Raw genomic sequence first — 18,742 nt, 5'->3', positions numbered from 1 at the left:
TTTAGTGAAAGCTTTTCTTAAGGAGCTCACATGGATTTCTATAGACAGCACTGTTCTAGAACACTTAGGACTAAGGCTGATGCCACCGCGTCAGCAACAGCAATCAGTCATCTTACAACCACCCCTAGTTTTCAAACTACACCAAGACAAGTAGAGTCACACACTGAGGCATGAAAAGCCAGACATGACAGAATTCCTAAGCCTAATAAAACTGTTTTTTTTAAAAGAATTATTTTATTTCATTTTTATGTGTATGAGTACACTGTAGCTGTACAGATGACTGTATTCGATCATGTGTGTGGCTGCTGTTGATCTCAGGACCTCTGCTCAGGCTCGCTCCGGCCCCGCTCGCTCCGGCCCCGCTCGCTCCGGCCCCGCTCGCTCCGGCCCCGCTCGCTCCGGCCCCGCTCGCTCCGGCCCCGCTCGCTCCGGCCCCGCTCGCTCCGGCCCCGCTCGCTCTGGCGTAATTTTCTGCAGCTGTAGTCAGATGCACCAGAAGACGGCGTCCGATCTCATTGTGGGTGGTTGTGAGCCACCATGTGGTTGCTGGGATCCGAACTCAGGACCTTCGGAAGAGCAGTCAGTGCTCTTACCCACTGAGCCATCTCGCCAGCCCAATAAAACTGTTTTTTAACAGTTAGGTCATGGCCTATCTGAATTACATAAAGATCAACAAGATAAAACTGATAATTAAAGGAAATAAAACCATAAAATGCACCTCACTTGGGCTCTAATTTAGACGCCGATGAAAGGAATAAACAATTAAGATAAGGGAAAGGAAATACAACAGGTCTCTGGGAATTATGTTTGTTTCAAAGATGTATAACAGATTAATAGTCATGTTAACAAGATAAATAAGCCAGTAAGACACTGGATTATAGGCTTCTCAGTGACTTGCTTCTGTTTTCTTTCTGAGTCTACTGCATTTTCTACAATATGAACATATTTCTATTATTTACATTCATTTGACAGCTAGGCTTGGTGATGTATAACTGTAGTTCCAATTCCTCAGGGAAATGGCAGGCGCTCAGGGTGCCAAGACCAGCCTAGACAACACAGCAAGACTCCTTAGAAACTTAAAACAGGATGAAATCAATGAGAAAAATCAGAAAAGTACTACTCACAAGTAAATATTCAAAAAATTTTTTAATGAAGTTATTAATGAAATGTTACTGTCAAGTAAAAGAACATGTCAGTACAGTTTCAAGCTACTTGCCTTAGTGAAGTTATTCAGATGGCCCAGCTTTCTCATATTTGATACTCCTTGCAATTTGGCCACATTTTGGAGAATCTCCCTCAAGTTATCAGAAGGTTCTGGTAGAAAATACAAAACAATTTAATATAAGTTTTAGAGTATTACCATAATAAAACATAAAATACGCTGTAGCAAACCTCCAGTGTTGGTTCTCAGTTTACAGCATAAGCCTTCACCCCAAATGCACAGGTGCTGACTTCTGAGTTCAATTCCCTTCACATTGCCAGTGCACTCACATAAGCCTATTGTCCAACACTGTGTATCACTCAGATTATTCAACTACGAAACCATAAGTCTTTTCTTTTGTTTTTTGTTTTTTTGTTTTGTTTTGTTTTACGAGACAGGGTTTCTCTGTGTAGCTCTGGCTGTCCTGGAACTAACTCTGTAGACCAGGCTGGCCTCGAACTCAGAAATCCGCCTGCCTCTGCCTCCCAAGTGCTAGGATTAAAGGCGTGCGCCACCACCGCCCGGCGAAACCATAAGTCTTAACATCACAACTTTCATTTTTGTTATTAGGTTGCAACAGGGACCAAATATACTATTCAAATTTAAATAACCAAAAACTTAGATACAACATTTATCAGGTGTATTTCTCACAACCATGAACATTATGTATTAAGGAACAATGGTCCCTGGAAATGAGAAGCACTCCTGCCCTATACTTGTACTGGCTAACTGCCTTAAAGACACTTCTAGGAGAAAATGAACCTCATACAAACCTGTCCTCTGATCTCCACATGTTAAGGGGAGGGAAAATCTAGGTGAAATGAGTTAAAGACACAAAGCTAAGCCTACAAAAGAGACCACAGGCTACTAAAGAACCTGGGCATTGCTGAGAAAAAGTACTCTGAAGATCTGGCCAAGGAGCTTGTGGCGCAGTCAGCAGAGCAACGACCAGTGCAGCAGTGTGAGGAGACAAGGAGCAAACGGATGGAAGCAAGTAAAGGGAAGGATTCCCTTCCTTCCAGCCAGGTTAAAAGCACTATGTGACTTCAAGTGAGCATTATCAATGTAATAACAACAATAAGGCAATAAATTCTAGATTCCAAGCAAAGGGAACATGAAGAAAACTATACAAAGGCATATCATAATTGAACTGCTCAAGCATCCCTGAAAGAGGCCAGCAAGATGGGTCAGCTGGTAACTCACACAGGCCTGGTGAGTAGACATGTGAAATTACCCACATGTAAATGTGGGAGAAAATGAACCTCACAACCCTGTCTTGTGGTCTCCATGTGCTGCATGTGCACACCCAATGCATACACAGTGATAAAACTCCACTCAAAGTCTAAAAGTAGAAAAACCTATCACAGCTCACTTGCTTTAGAAGAGCAGACCAGCTGGGCGCTGGTGGTGCATACCTTTAATCCCAGCACTTGGGAGGCAGAGTCAGGCAGATTTCTGAGTTCCAGGACAGCCACCAGGGCTATACATAGAAACCCTGTCTCGGAAAACCAAAAGAAAAGAAGAAAGGAAAGAAAAAAGAAAAAGAGAAAAGAAAGAAAAAAAGAGCAGGCCAATAGCCAGCCAGTTTATCAATCCCTCAAAAACAATGTTAAAATTTCTCAAGCTAATATTTTCAACATCTTGTTTTAAATAAAATAAAAGCAGAATCTTTAAAATTATATAATAATTTTGGTAGTAGTTTAAGAGACACTGTAACTTCAATACTTTAAAAAGAACTCAACTATTAGTTGTAATTACTGTTTTCCTTACCAAATGAAACTGTCCTGTTCTGCATTTAACTTCTCTCTTCTACCTAACTTCACTACAACAGTGACAGCCACGACAATGCTGATAGCCCAGCAAGCATAGCTCCGAAAACTGCTAATTCCCCTCTGCTTTGAAGCTGGCACCTGCTACTACAAATCATCCCCTTCATTTCTATCTTTATCTTTTTGCAAATTACAGATTTGATATGAATGAAATTCACTTTAGTTTTAAGTGGGTTGACAAAGGTCTACATTAATGACTTAAAGATCTGCCTAGCAATAAGAGTAGGTCTTTAAAAGTATTATAAAGGCCTGATGAGGGTCTTTGCTGGTACTTTGTTAATACTGTTGTGTTGTTGTATTGTATCTATACAAGAATGAGGAAGGAAAGCACGTTAGTGATTTAACAATGTATGGGAAGGTCACAAGATTTCTAAACAACCATCTAGGATAATGTAATTTAGAACTATGCATTTTCCAGAGTCAGAGAGGCAAGTCCACTAAACCCTCAGGAATGAGAGGATCCCTCAGTGACATTACTCCTCTCTGCATAACTCACACTCAAGACTTCGAAGAACTGCTGAGAGTCACCACAAACTTCCTAGGCTGAAACTGTTAACATTTAAAAAGTACACTCTGTTGTTAAGAGTGCAATCTTCTCTGAGTTCATTCACTCAGTGAGAACCAACTGAGTGTTCACTCTGCTCAGGTTCTGTCTCAGGCACTGTCTGGAAGGCAGGTCTCTCAAACACATACTGTCCACAGGAGAGACTGAACAGCAGCATTCAACAAGGGCTTCAAACTATGGAAGTTCAGTTTCTTTGTAAATAGTTGTTGAAAACATTTCCACTAACTGTGTTACTTCCCAGGACAACTCAAAACAGTAAGAAGCCCTCTTTCAGACACTGAGATACTATCTAATACGTACGTGTTACAATGCTGCACTCAGGGAATTCTTAATTTATATTGGGTCAAGGTTCCCCTGGTAATAAAATGAGAAATTGCTTATTTCTTCTTTCTCTGTTAGACTGGAGTTTGGTAAAAAATTTTCTGTAGAAGCCTCAGATAAAAGCCAAAGTATCTTAGACTGAATTCGTAGATCATAAAAGTCTCTTGTATACACATGACTGCTGTTATATTAAGAAACTGAAGAAAGCATGTTTGAATAGAAAGAGTTTTGTGTTTTAGTCTAGGCTGCTATGAAACAGGAACACCGACTAGGTATCTTATGGGTGGAAATTTATTCTCATGGTTCTGGAAGTCTCAAGCATAAGGCCAGAGTAAGTTTGGTGAAATATGAGTGAAGGAGTGAAGTCCTCTTCCCTTTAATTTCTCATTATTTCCTTACATGGTAGAGAAAAGGAACAAGATGAAAGATGCTCTCACTACCTGTTCATGAGAGGCCACCCTTATATTGTAAGTATCTTTGCAGAGTTCACCATCCTAACAGCAGCGTCCCAGGGACTAGGATTTCAAAATACAAATTGGGGATGCACACAAACATTTCATTCATAGGACTATATCTCAACAGACGACTTGGGGTAAAGGTAGTAGTTTCAGCCTGCCGTCTTGATGGTCTACATCTGTAATCCCAGAGTATATCAAAAGAACTGTACTATTATAGGAATCATTTACCACATACAGGTAGGAAGGATAGACATTTTTATCTAAAGTGGTGGTGCATATACCTGTCAAATTTAAGGATATACATGAATCAAGTGCCGTGCTGGCTAGTTTGACAGCATCTAGAGTCATCTGAGAACAGGGAACCCCAACTCAGAAGATGCCCTCCACTAGACTGGCCTGTGGACAAGCCTGTTGGAGTATTTTCTTGATTGATGATTGACATGGGAGGGCCCAGTTCTCTGTGGATGAGGCTAGCCCTAGGCAGGTGCTCCTTGTTTATATGAGAGAGCAGCCTGAGCAAGTCATGAGGAGTGGGCCCATAAGCATCACTCCCCTATAGCCTCTGCACCAACATCTGACTCCAGGCCTTGAGTTTTGGCCCAATTTCCTTGATGTCCGACGTGATGTAGATATATAAGCTAAAATAAACACTTTCTTCCCCAAGTTATGTTTTGTCATGGCGTTTTATCACACCAACTAAAGACAGATACATTCTGTTTTGTGTTAACTGTGGCACAAAGTTCTTTCTGTACCATAAATATATCCCAGATTGAATATCATCATCTCAAGTACCTGGGACCTGATATGGCCTGGATTTCAGATGTCTTCAGATGTCTAGAATATTTGCATAATAAAATGAAATCTCTTTGGGAGGTGAGCTCTAAATGTAAACAAAACATTCATTCACTTATGTCATACACACCTTATTCACACAATGTAAAGATAATCATATACCACTCCCTGTGTTTTGACTGGAACTGTCACACATGAGGTCAGATGTAATTTCCATTTCAAATTTCCATATTAGGGAAGTTTAATCTATACTTAAAAAAGGATAACTGAATTAAACTAACAAAACAAGGGTAACTAAAGAAAACAAATAATTCAGTTATTTTGGTTCTGTAAACACACACACACACACACACACACACACACACACACACACACACAAACACCCTATGAATAGATGCACAAAACCACTAGGAGAAAACTATAATAAACTAAACAGTCACTCATTTCTCACTTATACACTCACTTATTTGCTCAATTCTCCACACACTCTCAAACACCTGTAAATGTTTATTGATGAGTAAGCATTTAATTTTAAATTTTTTAAAAAGATTTATTTATTATTATACATAAGTACACTGTAGCTGATTTCTGACACACCAGCAGAGGGCGTCAGATCTCATTTTGGGTGGTTGTGAGCCACCATGTGGTTGCTGGGATTTGAACTCAGGACCTTTGGAAGAGCAGTCAGTGCTCCAACCCACTGAGCCATCTCACCAGCCCTAATTTTAAATGTTTTACACTACATTATAACTTGCAGCAATTAACTATGCTAGTATCTTATCTGTCAATAAACATATAACATAATCTTATTTTAAGTGAACTTTGGGATAAAACAACTATACTCAACTCCAGCTTATGTACTCACAAACCATGTAGTCTGGTTAAATTACTTAACTTCATAGGGATTCATTTTTCTATCTACAGTGAAAACAGTAATGGCTACTCAATAAATACTATAATTAAAAGTTATTTGCTTAACAATAACAGTTTTTATGATCCAATCATGTGAAAATTTTGTGGTTAGTTCAAGCAAATGTTTCATATGTGTTTAAATTAATAGATTTTATTATAGAGTACTTTGATGTATTACTTTCATGATCTAAGATTTTATCATATTTAAAGTACAATTACCTTTCAGAACTGTATTAGTAATTACACAGCCCATACAGAAATAGTAAAATCACAATGCTGTATGAATATTAGAAAATTTAAATGTTCTTTTTCTATTTAATATGATTGGCTTGAAATCATTATTTATCAGACAAGGGATACCTAATTCTATAAATATAGTAATTATAGTAATAAATCTACCTAAATAGTTATATAATAAAATTTCAAACAAATCCTTAAAGAAATATCTGTTAGAAAAGTAAATTATAATAAACTAATATTAATTTAATGGTACAAATAGGATAAGGGAGCATGGTGCTGTTATTAATATATTTTCAACTACACTTAGCAGCATCAAGAATACTTTCAAGATTCAGTTTTTACTCTCCTATCCTACAGTTTAGCTTGTCTTTAATTTCTCAACGTCCTTTTTTCCTAAACTCACTATTTTGGATGAGTTTCTGCGTGCACTGGAGCATTATCTGTATGTAATCTGTTTTCTAATGTTTTTAATGCAAAATGAGAGTAAAAAAAAATCAGGTGAACATTTACAAGAGTTTAGAAATGCTTTCAAGTCCCACAAGGTCAATAACATCTTATTTAGAACCACATAGGCCAATACAGTCTCAATCACATAACTGGTTTTCAAGAATTATTTTCTGTATCACACAGAGCTGAGCATGGATGGTCAAGTCACCCTGCACAGCACTCCTCATTAGGCTAAGGCAGGACTGCTCCAGGAGTGAGAATGTCTGGGCTACAGATCCGCTGCTGAGAGACTGGAAAGCTGAGACAGGGAAAGAATGGCAGAAGGGAGGATACATGGAAGGAGAAAAGAAAGGGCAGAGGAAATAGGAATAAATTTTTTTTTAATAAAACTAGGTTGTTGAGAATAAAGTACTCATGGCAGTAGGGGTTTAACAAGTATTTATATGTGTGCTCATATATTAATTTTATGAAGCACTGCATGTTTTACTTCTCCAGTAACCCTGCAAAGCAAGCCAGTAAAAGTGCAGGGATGTGGGAAGCAGTTTACAAAGGCAGGCAGTAACATAGCATTACCACAAAAGCGGCAGAGACCTAAGAAAGCTTTAGTGCCTCCCAGTACTTGAGAGACAGGGAAGAACACTGCCTGACCAACATTCAGAAGCCAGTCTAGAACTCAAGAAGAAGGAAGACCAAAATGTGGACATTTCATTCCTTCTTAAAAGGGGGAACAAAATATCCATGGAATGAGTTGCAGAGACTAACTATGGAACAGAGACTGAAGGAAGGACAATCCAGCCTGATATAGCTATCTCCTGAGAGGCTCTGACAGTACCTGACTAATACAGAAGTAGAGGCTCACAGCCATCCATTGGACTGAGTACAGAGTCCCCAATGAAGGAGTTGGAGAAAGGACCAAAAGAGCTGAAGGGTTTGCAGCCCCTTAGGACGAACAACAATAAGAACTAACTAGTACCTTCAGAGCTCCCAGGGACTCAACCACCAACCAAGGACTATACATGATGGGACTGATTGCTATGGCAGCATGTGTACAGTAGAGGATTGCAAATTCAATCATCAATGGGAGGAGAGGCCCCTGGCCCTGTGAAGGTTCTGTGCCCCAGTGTAGGGGAATGCCAGAGCCAATAAGTGGGAGAGGGTGGGGTGGCAAGCAGGGTCGGGGGGAGGAGGCAACAGGGGTTTGTTCTTGTTGTTTTTTGTTTTGTTTTGTTTTGTTTTTTGGAGGGGAAACTGGGAAAATTTCTATTGTAAATTCATATTTTAACATTTACAGTACTGACTTGGAATCCTATCCTCCTTTCTTTTCTTTTCTTCCTTCCGTTTTTTATTGTTGCTATATAAATGCCAGGTTTTACAAAATCAACTTAAAGTAGCATATTCTTGTGTTCTGTAAATGGAGATTAGTAGTCTCTAGCATCTGAAACTGTAACAAAACATTACATTTTTTTAATTCTTGTTTTTAAACACTTCCTTATTATCAGGGGGTCAGATCTGTGAATCTTCATACATTGTCCCTCCTACCTCTGAAACCAGTAGCTGAAATCATATGACATGTAAATAAAGAAAATATCTAATTAAAAAAAAAAAAAAGAAACCAGTCTAGGCCACATAGTAGATTCAAGGCCCACTTGAGTTACACACAAAGAAACTGTCTAAAAAGAAATGGCTTGAACAAAACAAACAAGGAAATAAAAACAAACACCTAAAAATATACGGGTTAGCATCACTAGCCACTCAAAATTTTAATGAATAATTGTATATATTACTATAAATAAATTCATAAACATTTAAAATCCATCAAGCTGTTTCCTGGACTGGATGTTAAAATATGAATTTACAATAGAACTTCAAATTAACCTTATGATCAGCTATAATGAGAGCTGTAGTATGTATGTAAAAAGAAACAAATAAAAAGTAATGCTACTTCAAAGTTCGATTTTCTAAATGAAGAGCCCCCCAAAAAATGAAATAAAATAAAATTCCCCCATATCTAACTACACTTTACTGAACTGAAAAAGTTCCACACCTTTAAATAAGAACAAACCTATTTAATGTAATTAAAACATTAATGGACTTTGCTCAAATTTGTCAAATATAATTTAAAAAAAAAATAGCAGCAATTCTAGGAGTACAAAAAGTACAAAAAAGACTAAAACTTTTTGCCTGTTATCTACCATCAGAATACCTCACTCCTGGGTCTGAAAGATGGCAAACTGGTACCTGCCATGTAAGCGTGAGGGCTCTAGTTTGGACTTTTACTACCCACCTGTAAAAGCCAGGTGTGATGGCATGTGTCTGTAATCCCAGAGCTGGAGGGCAGAAAGAAAATGGAGCTCACTAACCAGCTAGCCTAGCAGAATAAAGACCTTGTCTCAAAAAACTAAGAGTAGAAGACACCTAATGTTTACATTGTGAGTCACACACTTGCATGCATGCACACACACATACACACACACACACACAAACACACGCGTGTGCAGCCACATCAGATTCTTTACCTCAGCCTATCAAGTTAGGAGTTACCTAAAGAACTAGGTAGAAAGACTTACTGAATGGATGAAAAAGAAATCAAGTCCTTTCTTAAATTTTACCTCTTTCTCTTCATAATATAGGGAAATATAGTATACCTAAATAGCAAATAAATGTCCAGGAAAAAAAAAATTATCCCAGGTATGATGGTACCTGCCTGTAATCCCAGTACTTGGGAGATAAAGGTGTAGGTGTTAAAAATCAACCTTGGACACAGTAATTTCCAACCATCTTGGGGTACATGAGACCCAGTTTTAGAACAAAACACAGAGGACTGAATCAAACACCCAAAGCACTTTTTCTTTGTGCACAACTATGTACTAAAAAATTTATGAAGGTCAATTTTCAGGCTACAGAAATTTGTCATTCAAAGAAATGTTGGTAACACAATAATTTTAATAATATTTTCTCTCGAAAAAATATGAAGAAAAACCCTGCAATTTTGCTCAATGATTACAATATTGCATGTCCTGCTATTATTTCTGTGTCAACCTATCACATCTCACAATGATAATTGCAAGATAATTAGGCATCCACAGTTCTCTAATTAGGAGCCCTTTATTATAAGAGAAAAAATGTTTGCCTTTAAAATAACTCACTATTTAAATGCACTTCATGAAAGAATAGACCATCTGTGTCTAAATGCAAAAACAATTAACTGTGATATACACCCCAATAATGAAATTAATTCTACACCTAATGAAGTTAATTCTAAATCCTCTAGAACTGCTTAGGACCTGTGTGCACATCTTGCATATATACACCTACTTTCAGGTTTGGTTTTCACTATAAAAAAGGTTGCAGTTCGCTGTAAGTCTAACAAGTGTCTATGCATGTAGGGAGGCACACCACACTCAGAAACTAGTAACAGGCTAGAGATACAAATACACCTCAGCTATTCAGTATGCTTCATCTGAATGTGGTTTGAAACCTAGGAAATATTACCATGCTACATTCTATTATTTCCATATATTCTTAGTTCCTAATTTCATTCTTGTACTTCTAATTATTCTGTCACATATCTTCAGTCTCTGACTTTTGAAATCTCCTTTAAAAACTTTTCATTTTCTGTTTTTGAGACATTGCTTTTTGCTGCACTCCTCAGACACAAGTGAATGGCTTCTTTCCTTCTCAGCTCCTAAACATTACCACCTACTTTCTGCCCATCTACTGAAGAACCTCGAGTTCATCATCCACCCAGCTCAAAGGCTGCCTGTCTGCTTTCCCCTTTAGCCAGGACTTTCCTGTCCTGGTCATGCTACTGCATGCATCTCTCCTCTCTTAAGGCCTGTCTTCCCTCCTCATGTCCATAGTCTCTAGCACGGCCTCAGTCCTACCCTGTGCCTTCAGAGTTCTCTCCACCATCTCCATCAATTTTAACTGCAAGTCTAAGTCTGACAGGGAGGGGACAATGCCTTGAAATGGTAACTCCTACTGTGTCTTCAATTACAAAAACAGATCTCAGGGATTTAAGTTGCAGGACCTGTCAACTTTAATAAAACCCCTATGATCAAAATAATTCATATTAAAATGAAAAACAGCTTCCCAAAATTCTTTTCCTTATGTAATATGAGTAACAGAAATTAAGACTCTAGAGTCTACTTATATCTATGCATGTAGTTTGTAAGTATCACTGACACACCCTATTACATACGTCTTAATATAGTTAAGTCAGCCTTTATCATAATTCTCTCTTGCCTTTATATTCTAAGTTTTGACCAATGCCTTGTGGATATTTTCCTATTTAGTGTTCAGCAGACATCTTTTGGTTAGGTATAATCACTGATATACATCAAAGAAGACATAGCATGCTCAAAATCATCACACAAATAAATGTATTGGTTAATCTCAAGCCCCAAGCATTAAAAGAAAACATGTTAACCCTTTCCGTGACAGTTTTAAGTCAGTTTTAAAACACACACATACATATATAAAATTCAAAATTAATTTGTATAGTGTAAATGGAAGTTGGTCCACTTACTTTAAAATGACTGTTTTTCTTTCCTACATTTCACTTGGACATTGCTAACAACTTCATAGCATTAATAATCAAAACCCCAAACTTTTAACCATCCAAAAGCTTTGGGCTATTGCAAAGAAGATCATTATGATCCATTTCCACATATATTTTCCAAGAATAAAAGGGTTATAACACGATATACTGTGTGGTGGTTTAAATGAGATGGCTCCCATATTCTCAAGCATTTGAATACTTGGTTCCTAGTTGGTGGCATTATAGAAAGTCATAGGAGACAGGCCTTTGCTGAGGTGTCTAACTGGGGGGCAGGCTTTGAGGTCACAAAAGTCACCTGAATTCCCAGTTGGGTCTCTGTTTCCTGTCTGTGAATGAAGATGTGGGCTCTCAGCTGCTACATCAGCACCCATGCTGGCCTACTTGCTGCCATGCTTCCTGCTCATGATGGTGATGGACCCTGACCACTCTGGAACCATAAACTCCAAATAAATCCTTCCTTCTGTAAGTTGCTTTGGTCTTGGTATTTTATCACAGCAATAGAAGAGTAACTAAGAAAAACTGTTAACATGTTTATATTCTGACATATGATGACATCTGTTTCCTCTACTTCTGGTGACTATAATCTCCCATCTAAATTTTAGTGATTAGGCAGGTTAAAAATTTATTATTTTTTATTTCTGTATTTTATACATACATGCATACATACATACATAACTATATATATAAAATAAAGAAGTGCTCTGTCTGCATGTACACCTGCAGCCAGAAGAGGGCATCAGATCCCTTGAATGGTTGTGAACCACCATTTTAGCTGCTGGGAATTGAACTCAAGGCCTCTGGAATAAGGCTTAAAGGCTGAACCACCTCACCAGCCCCCATTTATCATTTTAAAATGTAAATTATCATAGTATTCCAAAATAGTACTAGGGACAGTCTTGCTTAATTACAAATTATAATTGTCTGTTATAGGTAAAACACGTAACTAGGTACACTACAGAAGAGCAACATTAATAATAAAATTCCAGTCAGGCTCAAAACAAATGAATTTAAGCCAGGTAGGGTTTTATCAGGTTATTGACAGAGGAAAAAAAAAAATAAGTTTCAGAAATCTGGGGTTTCCAAGGTTGTAAAGTGACCATGAGCCTATATAATTAATATTACCCATTATAGATCAGGAATTTTACTACCAAGGTACCTAAATAAAAGCTGTACAACAAAAGACAAGGATTTCCCTCAAACACTGTGTAGGAACCATTCTGCTAGGGCTCCAAGACAACGGCTGCACCCCAAGAACAGCAGTGTGCAGGGGGTGCAGGACAGGTCTGACATGGGCCAGCTCTGTGCAACCAAGACTGCCCCAAGAGCAAGAAAAATTACCCTGGGGTTTTATTCAAAATAAAAAAGTTATGAGAAAAAAAGTACTAATCTTTTGGCCTGTTTTACCATATTCCCAGGGCTAATTACAGCATCTAAAAGAAAGCACCTAGCAGCAGCAGCACAGCAGAAGGGATTGTGTGTATGCAAAGTAGAGAGGGTAAGACAAAGGGCCAGCCAACGTGCTCCACATCCCTGCTTTGTCAGTCTAACCTAACTAGCCTTTCAAATTCACTTTCATAAAAAATTATATGGGCTGGAGAGATGGCTCAGAGGTTAAGAGCACTGACTGCTCTTAACCTGGTCCTGAGTTCAATTCCGAGCAATCACATGGTGGCTCATAACCATCTGCAATGGGACCTGATGCCCTCTTCTGGTGTGTCTGAAAACAGCTACAGTGTACTCATATAAATAAATCTTTAAAAAAATTAAAAAATAAAAAATAAAAAATTATATACAACTAACTGAATCCCCCCCCCCTTTTTTTTTGGTTTTTCAAGACAGGATTTCTCTGTGTAGCCCTGGCTATCCTGGTACTCACTCTGTAGCCCAGGCTGGCCTCGAACTCAGTAATCCACCTGCCTCTGCCCCCCAAGTGCTGGGATTAAAGGCATGCGCCACTACCACCTGGCACTATTTTATAATCTCAACCAGAAGCTGGCAGCATACTCTTAACCACTCACAGCAGCTCCCTGTATGAATGAGTAAATACATGAATGTAGCACTTCTACTTACAACAGAAAATTCACTGAAATTAATGATGTTTCAAGTATTTCTTGATAACTAAAAATATTAAAACATGAGGGTTTAAACATCTATAGCTTACTAATGCAGCCATCATTCCATCAACTCCATTTTGGTTTGTTTCCATGAGAAACAATATGTAAGTCTCAAGTGATTCAAACTGAAGTCTTGCCTGTCTTATGACTAAAAGGAAAGAATTAATTCATTCAGTTAGTATTGGTTTGGTGATATGTGTTATCCAGGGTCTGTTCCAAGGACAAGTGCTTCTCTGCAAACAGTGTTCTTTCTAAGTCAGATAACATGACCGCCTCAATGTATCATTTTATCCAAGTTCATACCTGTCTGCCTCTCTCCTCTGATCTCACACTCTTCTGCTCTCCCTCTCAGTCACCATGCACCAGTCATTCCGGTTCTTCCCTATCTCTGGGCATGTGTACTTAAGTCATTTCTGCTATTTGGAAGATTTCCATCCTACCACTTATGGTGTCTCCTAAATACTACACCCCAGAGAGCATTTCTCTGAATCACTCTTCCCCCAGCCATGAGTCAACATTCTTTCACATACTAAATTCCATATGACCAACAGCATTTAACACTACCTAAAATTCCATGTTTACATACTGACAGTTTGTGTCCCTCTAGAACAGGGACTCATTCTGTCATCACTGAATCCAGCACAGCAAAAGGTCAGTATCCAGTATATAGTAAAATGTCAATAAATATTTGCTAATTTTGATTGTGTATAATTACAAGGTAACATATACTATAAAATCCCAAAGCAAGAATTCAACCCTGTTTGGGAAGTTACTGCTAACTTCTTAGAAAATGTGCTGGCTACAGAAGAGAGAATAGACTAGGGAGACAGAACTTCTGAAGGGGTGGATATAAAGCACTCCAAGCAGCCAATAAGAACAAGGGCCCAAGTAAAGCTACAATAGCAGATAGGAAACACTGGAGTTTATATGTATTTCAGAAACAGAAACTATACCATCATCCCACTGAAGATTTGACTTGTGGAACAGGGACAAGAAACAAGGTTAGGATGGCTCTAGGGTATCTGATTTGGCCCAAATTAAAGCAGTGCTCTTAACCCAGATGAGAAATAGGAAAGCTTTTTTAGAATAAGAGAATTAGTAATTTTAAACCATTAAGTTTAGTGTACTTGCCTACATGGTTAAGATATTGTAAGCAATACAAAACTGCTCTGAAGCTGTCAAACTAAAACATAAATCTGATAGTCATTTAATAAATATTTATTGGGTATATACAGCATGCCAGAGCTGTTCCAGTCATCAATACAATAATGAGCAAAGCAAAATACATATGCTCACAACATTTACACTGCAGGGAGACAAACAATAAATATATATTATAACGTCACCAATGGCAAAGGCTATGAAAAAGATGTGTTATAGGCCAGTGGTAGAACATTAGCCTACCGTAAGTGACATCTTAGGTGCAATCTCAGCAAGACAGAAAGAAAAAAACTGAGGAAAAAAGATAGGAGAGATCAGAAGAGAGAAAGAAAGGAAAGGAGGGGAGGGGAGGAAAAAAGGGTCAATAATATAAAGAGATTACCAGTTGAGCATGGTGGTCCATGCCGCTAGTGCCAGTACTTAGGAGGTGGTGACAGGACTGTGAATTGGAGGAATTAGAGGCCAGCCTAGGCTACATGAAACCTGTCTCAAAATTATATATATGCATATATATACATACACACACATATATACACACATATGTATATATAACCAACTAAGTTTAAGAAAAAGTACAGTTTATTGTATGTACTTAGGATAAGGTGTGACACTGTATTGTTCTGATTACATTGGACAATAAGCTCTAAGAAGTCACTGACAGCAGCTATGGCAAATGTACCAGCTACACCCCAGAACTAACAGCACCATTGTGTCATTCTTAACAGCATCTATCACTTAAAGTTCATCTCTAAAGGCAACTGCCCTTTGGGGGCTAAAATCTATACTGCATTTACACTTGTTCAATGTACTACATACAGACTCACAAACAGCAAGGATCTTTCAAGGTTACTGTTTCCACCATCAGAGAAGTGCAAGCATATATATTTGGGACTCTTCAGTTCCCACTGTGCTGCATGCCTTTAATTCCAGAATACAGGTCATTTTGCTTTTGTCTACTTATTAATGTTATTGGGCCAAAAACTATAGTATTTTACAAACACAGTTTACTCAAGTAAATCTCAGTCTCTAATATTAATGAAGAAACATGTTTAGAAAAAACAACTTGCTTAAAGTTAAACTTTCCTAGAGGTGGCACCAATCTTCACCCGCCTGGTTATACACACTAAAGTTACTCTCCTCCAAATCGTGCAGTTAGCCCAGGACAATTTCTTTTGTCTGGGAGTCATACTTTTATTTTATTCACTGTTTACATACTTTTACACTGCTTACATGCCTTTGCTTCATAGTCACACATGTATAGCAACTTCACCTACTTAAAATCCTATTGTGAGGCAGTAAGTGAAATGCAATCAGAATATACCAGGATGCAAAAGAACTCAAAAAATTCTTAATCACATAAAATCTGTAGAGGATCAGAAAAATCACACTCCACAATATGCCATTTTAGACTTGGACGAGAGCATCTGACAGGCAGCAAGTGAGTGAGCGGAGGATTTTCTCTGACTTAAAGGATCTTCTCTATCTTAAAGGCAAACGTCAGAGAACACATGCAATGTCTCCAGAACACATGTAACCACTCTTCAGATAACTCATGGAGGCCTGGAGAGTGGACTACATAACAAGCAGGAAGGAAAACCAACACTGACACTAACATACTCGGACCCCAGAAAAACTTGGCATCAAGCTACTTTCTGTCCTTCAAGAACACTGCCTCCCTCCCTGTAAGGATGTACTCTACTCTAAATCTATACCACTACCATCCCCTACCCCTCCAACCCCCGTCCATCTTGAATAGGGTATATAAACTATGATGCCTTATGAGGTACTAATCTCTAGTATTACTATTCTTGTAAGAATTTGTATGCTGGGCTGGAGAGGTAGCTAAGAGGTTAAGAGCACTAACTGCTCTTCCAGAGGTCCTGAGTTCAATTCCCAGCAACCACATGGTGGCTCACAATCATCTGTAATGGTATCCGGTGCCCTCTACTGGTGTGTCTTAAGAGAGCAAAAGTATACTTGTACATTAAATAAATAAATAAATAATAAATAAATAAATAGAATTTGTATGTCTTTCTCCCTGGTGATCTGCCTATTGTCAGGTTGTTTTTTACTTTTGAGACAGAGTCTCCAGGTTAGCCTAGAATCTGCTATGTGACCTAGGCTGACCTATAGCTCACAGATCCATCTGCCTCTGTCTCTGCCTCTCATGTGCTGCTAGGATTAAAAGCGTATGCATCATGTCAGACTGTGTATTTATTTTAGAACACTGAGTTACTGAACCGCTCAAAGGGGGAAAAAAAGGGTTCTTTGCCCCTACATACTCAAAATAAATAGCATCAACAAGTGTATTTACTACAGATCATGTGTTCCTGACATTTGTCTTAGTCTCTGTCTTAATGCAGAGAAGAGACACCATGACCAAGTTAACTCTTTAATTTAATTAGGAACTTGCTTATAGTTTCAGAGATTTAGTCCATTATCACTTCCATAGGCAGGCTAGGTGGATGGGGGTGTTGACAACAGACAGATTGGAACCTCAAAATCCATTCCCAATGACACACTTTCTCCAACAAAGCCATACCTCCTAATCCTTCTAATCCTTTCAAAGAGCATCACTTCCTAGTGACTAAGCATTCAATATATGAGCCTGTCAGGGCCAATCCATTCAAACCACCACAACAATCATGCCCCCTTTATTCTTTGTAATTATTTTTCTTACTTTATATATAATAACATTGAAAGTCCAGTTTTATAAGCTCACCATTCAGAGTGAAAGTTGGAAAAACTCAAGCAGCTAAATACATAACAGCTGTAGTATAGAGTGACCAAAGAAATGAAGCAACACACAGGAACTCAAAGGAGCAGCAGGTGCTTCCCAGCACTGGAAATCAACTGTCTTTATTATGAAGTGCAATTCGTAATGACGGAATGGCTAAGCACAACATATGAGGAGGAATGCTCAACTATACTCCCAAGTGCTCCAAACCCATGCTCTGCCAGTGTTAGCATCTATCTTCTATTCCACTTGGTACTAATTTTGTAAAGACAGTAAAGAGTTAAACTCATTTGATTTGGCATAAGAAACAATAAAGTGCTTGAATATCCTCTCTCTCAATACCCATATGACCTTTTAGCCTTGGGACAAGAAAATAAGACAATGACCTTATATCCAAACAGGCAGGAATGAAGCGGAGGACACAGCAAAGGTCAAGAAGGAAGCAGCTCTGTCTGTGAACATGACTGCTTACAAGTCTGATTTGTTCTCTCCGGCCATAGGACAGCCTGCTTAGCATCCTCTAAGCCTTCTTCCCTCCAGAGATCTCCCAGCTCTATCATGTTCACAAGTCCTTTCCTTGAAGTGAGAGTCTGCATGATTTGACAGCTTTCACTGCTTGTGGGAAGGGAGAAACGAACATCTGGGAAATCTAGGAGCTTTTTAAACAACCTCTGTTTTTCTAGTGTTGTTCATATACTCAATGACCTTGTCTCATCAGAGCTCTTTATAGTTACATGGCTTTTCTGTGAATGTTTCTCTCATACACTAACTGTCAATTATTCACAAAACCTGCATAGTGTGTGAATGTGTGTGTGTGTGTGTGTGTGTGTGTGTGTGTGTAGCCACAACTGGAAATGCCTATCTAGGTAGATACCTAGAAAGAATAGTCAAACCTTCATATTTTTTCATGAATTCACAGGTTAAAGTTTCATCTTTTTAAAGATTTGCTTTTTTATTTATATGTATAAGTGTTTTGCCTACATATATGTACATGCACCATGTGTGCACCTGGTGCCTGTACAGGCAAGAAAGAGTGTCACATCCCCGGAACTCAAGCTATAGACAGCAATGAGCTGTTGTGTGGGGTGAGGAAGTGAGCCTGGTGTCCTTTGCAAGAGCAGTCAGTGCTCTTCACCACTGAACCTCCTCTCCATCTTCCTTGTTTTGCAATTCCTTTTCTGTGTTTCACTTTTCTGATATTTCCTCTCATCAGTTCATAAAGGTTCTAGCATTTAACCTATGTATTACAACTAGATGGTATTTTATAAGAAATGTATACCTTAGAAAACTGTGAGGTGAAATTAGTATGTATGAACATTGGTCTATTGTCATTAACATGCAAATCAAAACAACCCTGAGATTTCACCTCACACCAGTCAGAATGGCTAGGATAAAAAACTCAGG

General features: G+C 38.4%; 1 protein-coding gene across 4 annotated transcripts in view; it reads right to left on the bottom strand.

Annotated features, from left to right (window-relative positions):
- Rictor (RPTOR independent companion of MTOR complex 2) overlaps nt 1-18,742 on the bottom strand; it is a 95,375-nt gene that overhangs the window by 64,838 nt on the left and 11,795 nt on the right. For all 4 annotated transcript variants that reach the window (XM_031360446.1, XM_031360448.1, XM_031360447.1 and 1 more), the window contains exon 3: nt 1,217-1,314. In XM_031360446.1, coding sequence (XP_031216306.1) covers nt 1,217-1,314 — 98 coding nt within the window. The remainder of the gene's footprint in view (nt 1-1,216; nt 1,315-18,742) is intronic.

Source organism: Mastomys coucha, unplaced genomic scaffold (genome assembly GCF_008632895.1).
Source record: "Mastomys coucha isolate ucsf_1 unplaced genomic scaffold, UCSF_Mcou_1 pScaffold8, whole genome shotgun sequence".
Classification (NCBI taxonomy): domain Eukaryota; kingdom Metazoa; phylum Chordata; class Mammalia; order Rodentia; family Muridae; genus Mastomys; species Mastomys coucha.
This window is presented reverse-complemented; position numbering and strand designations above follow the sequence as displayed.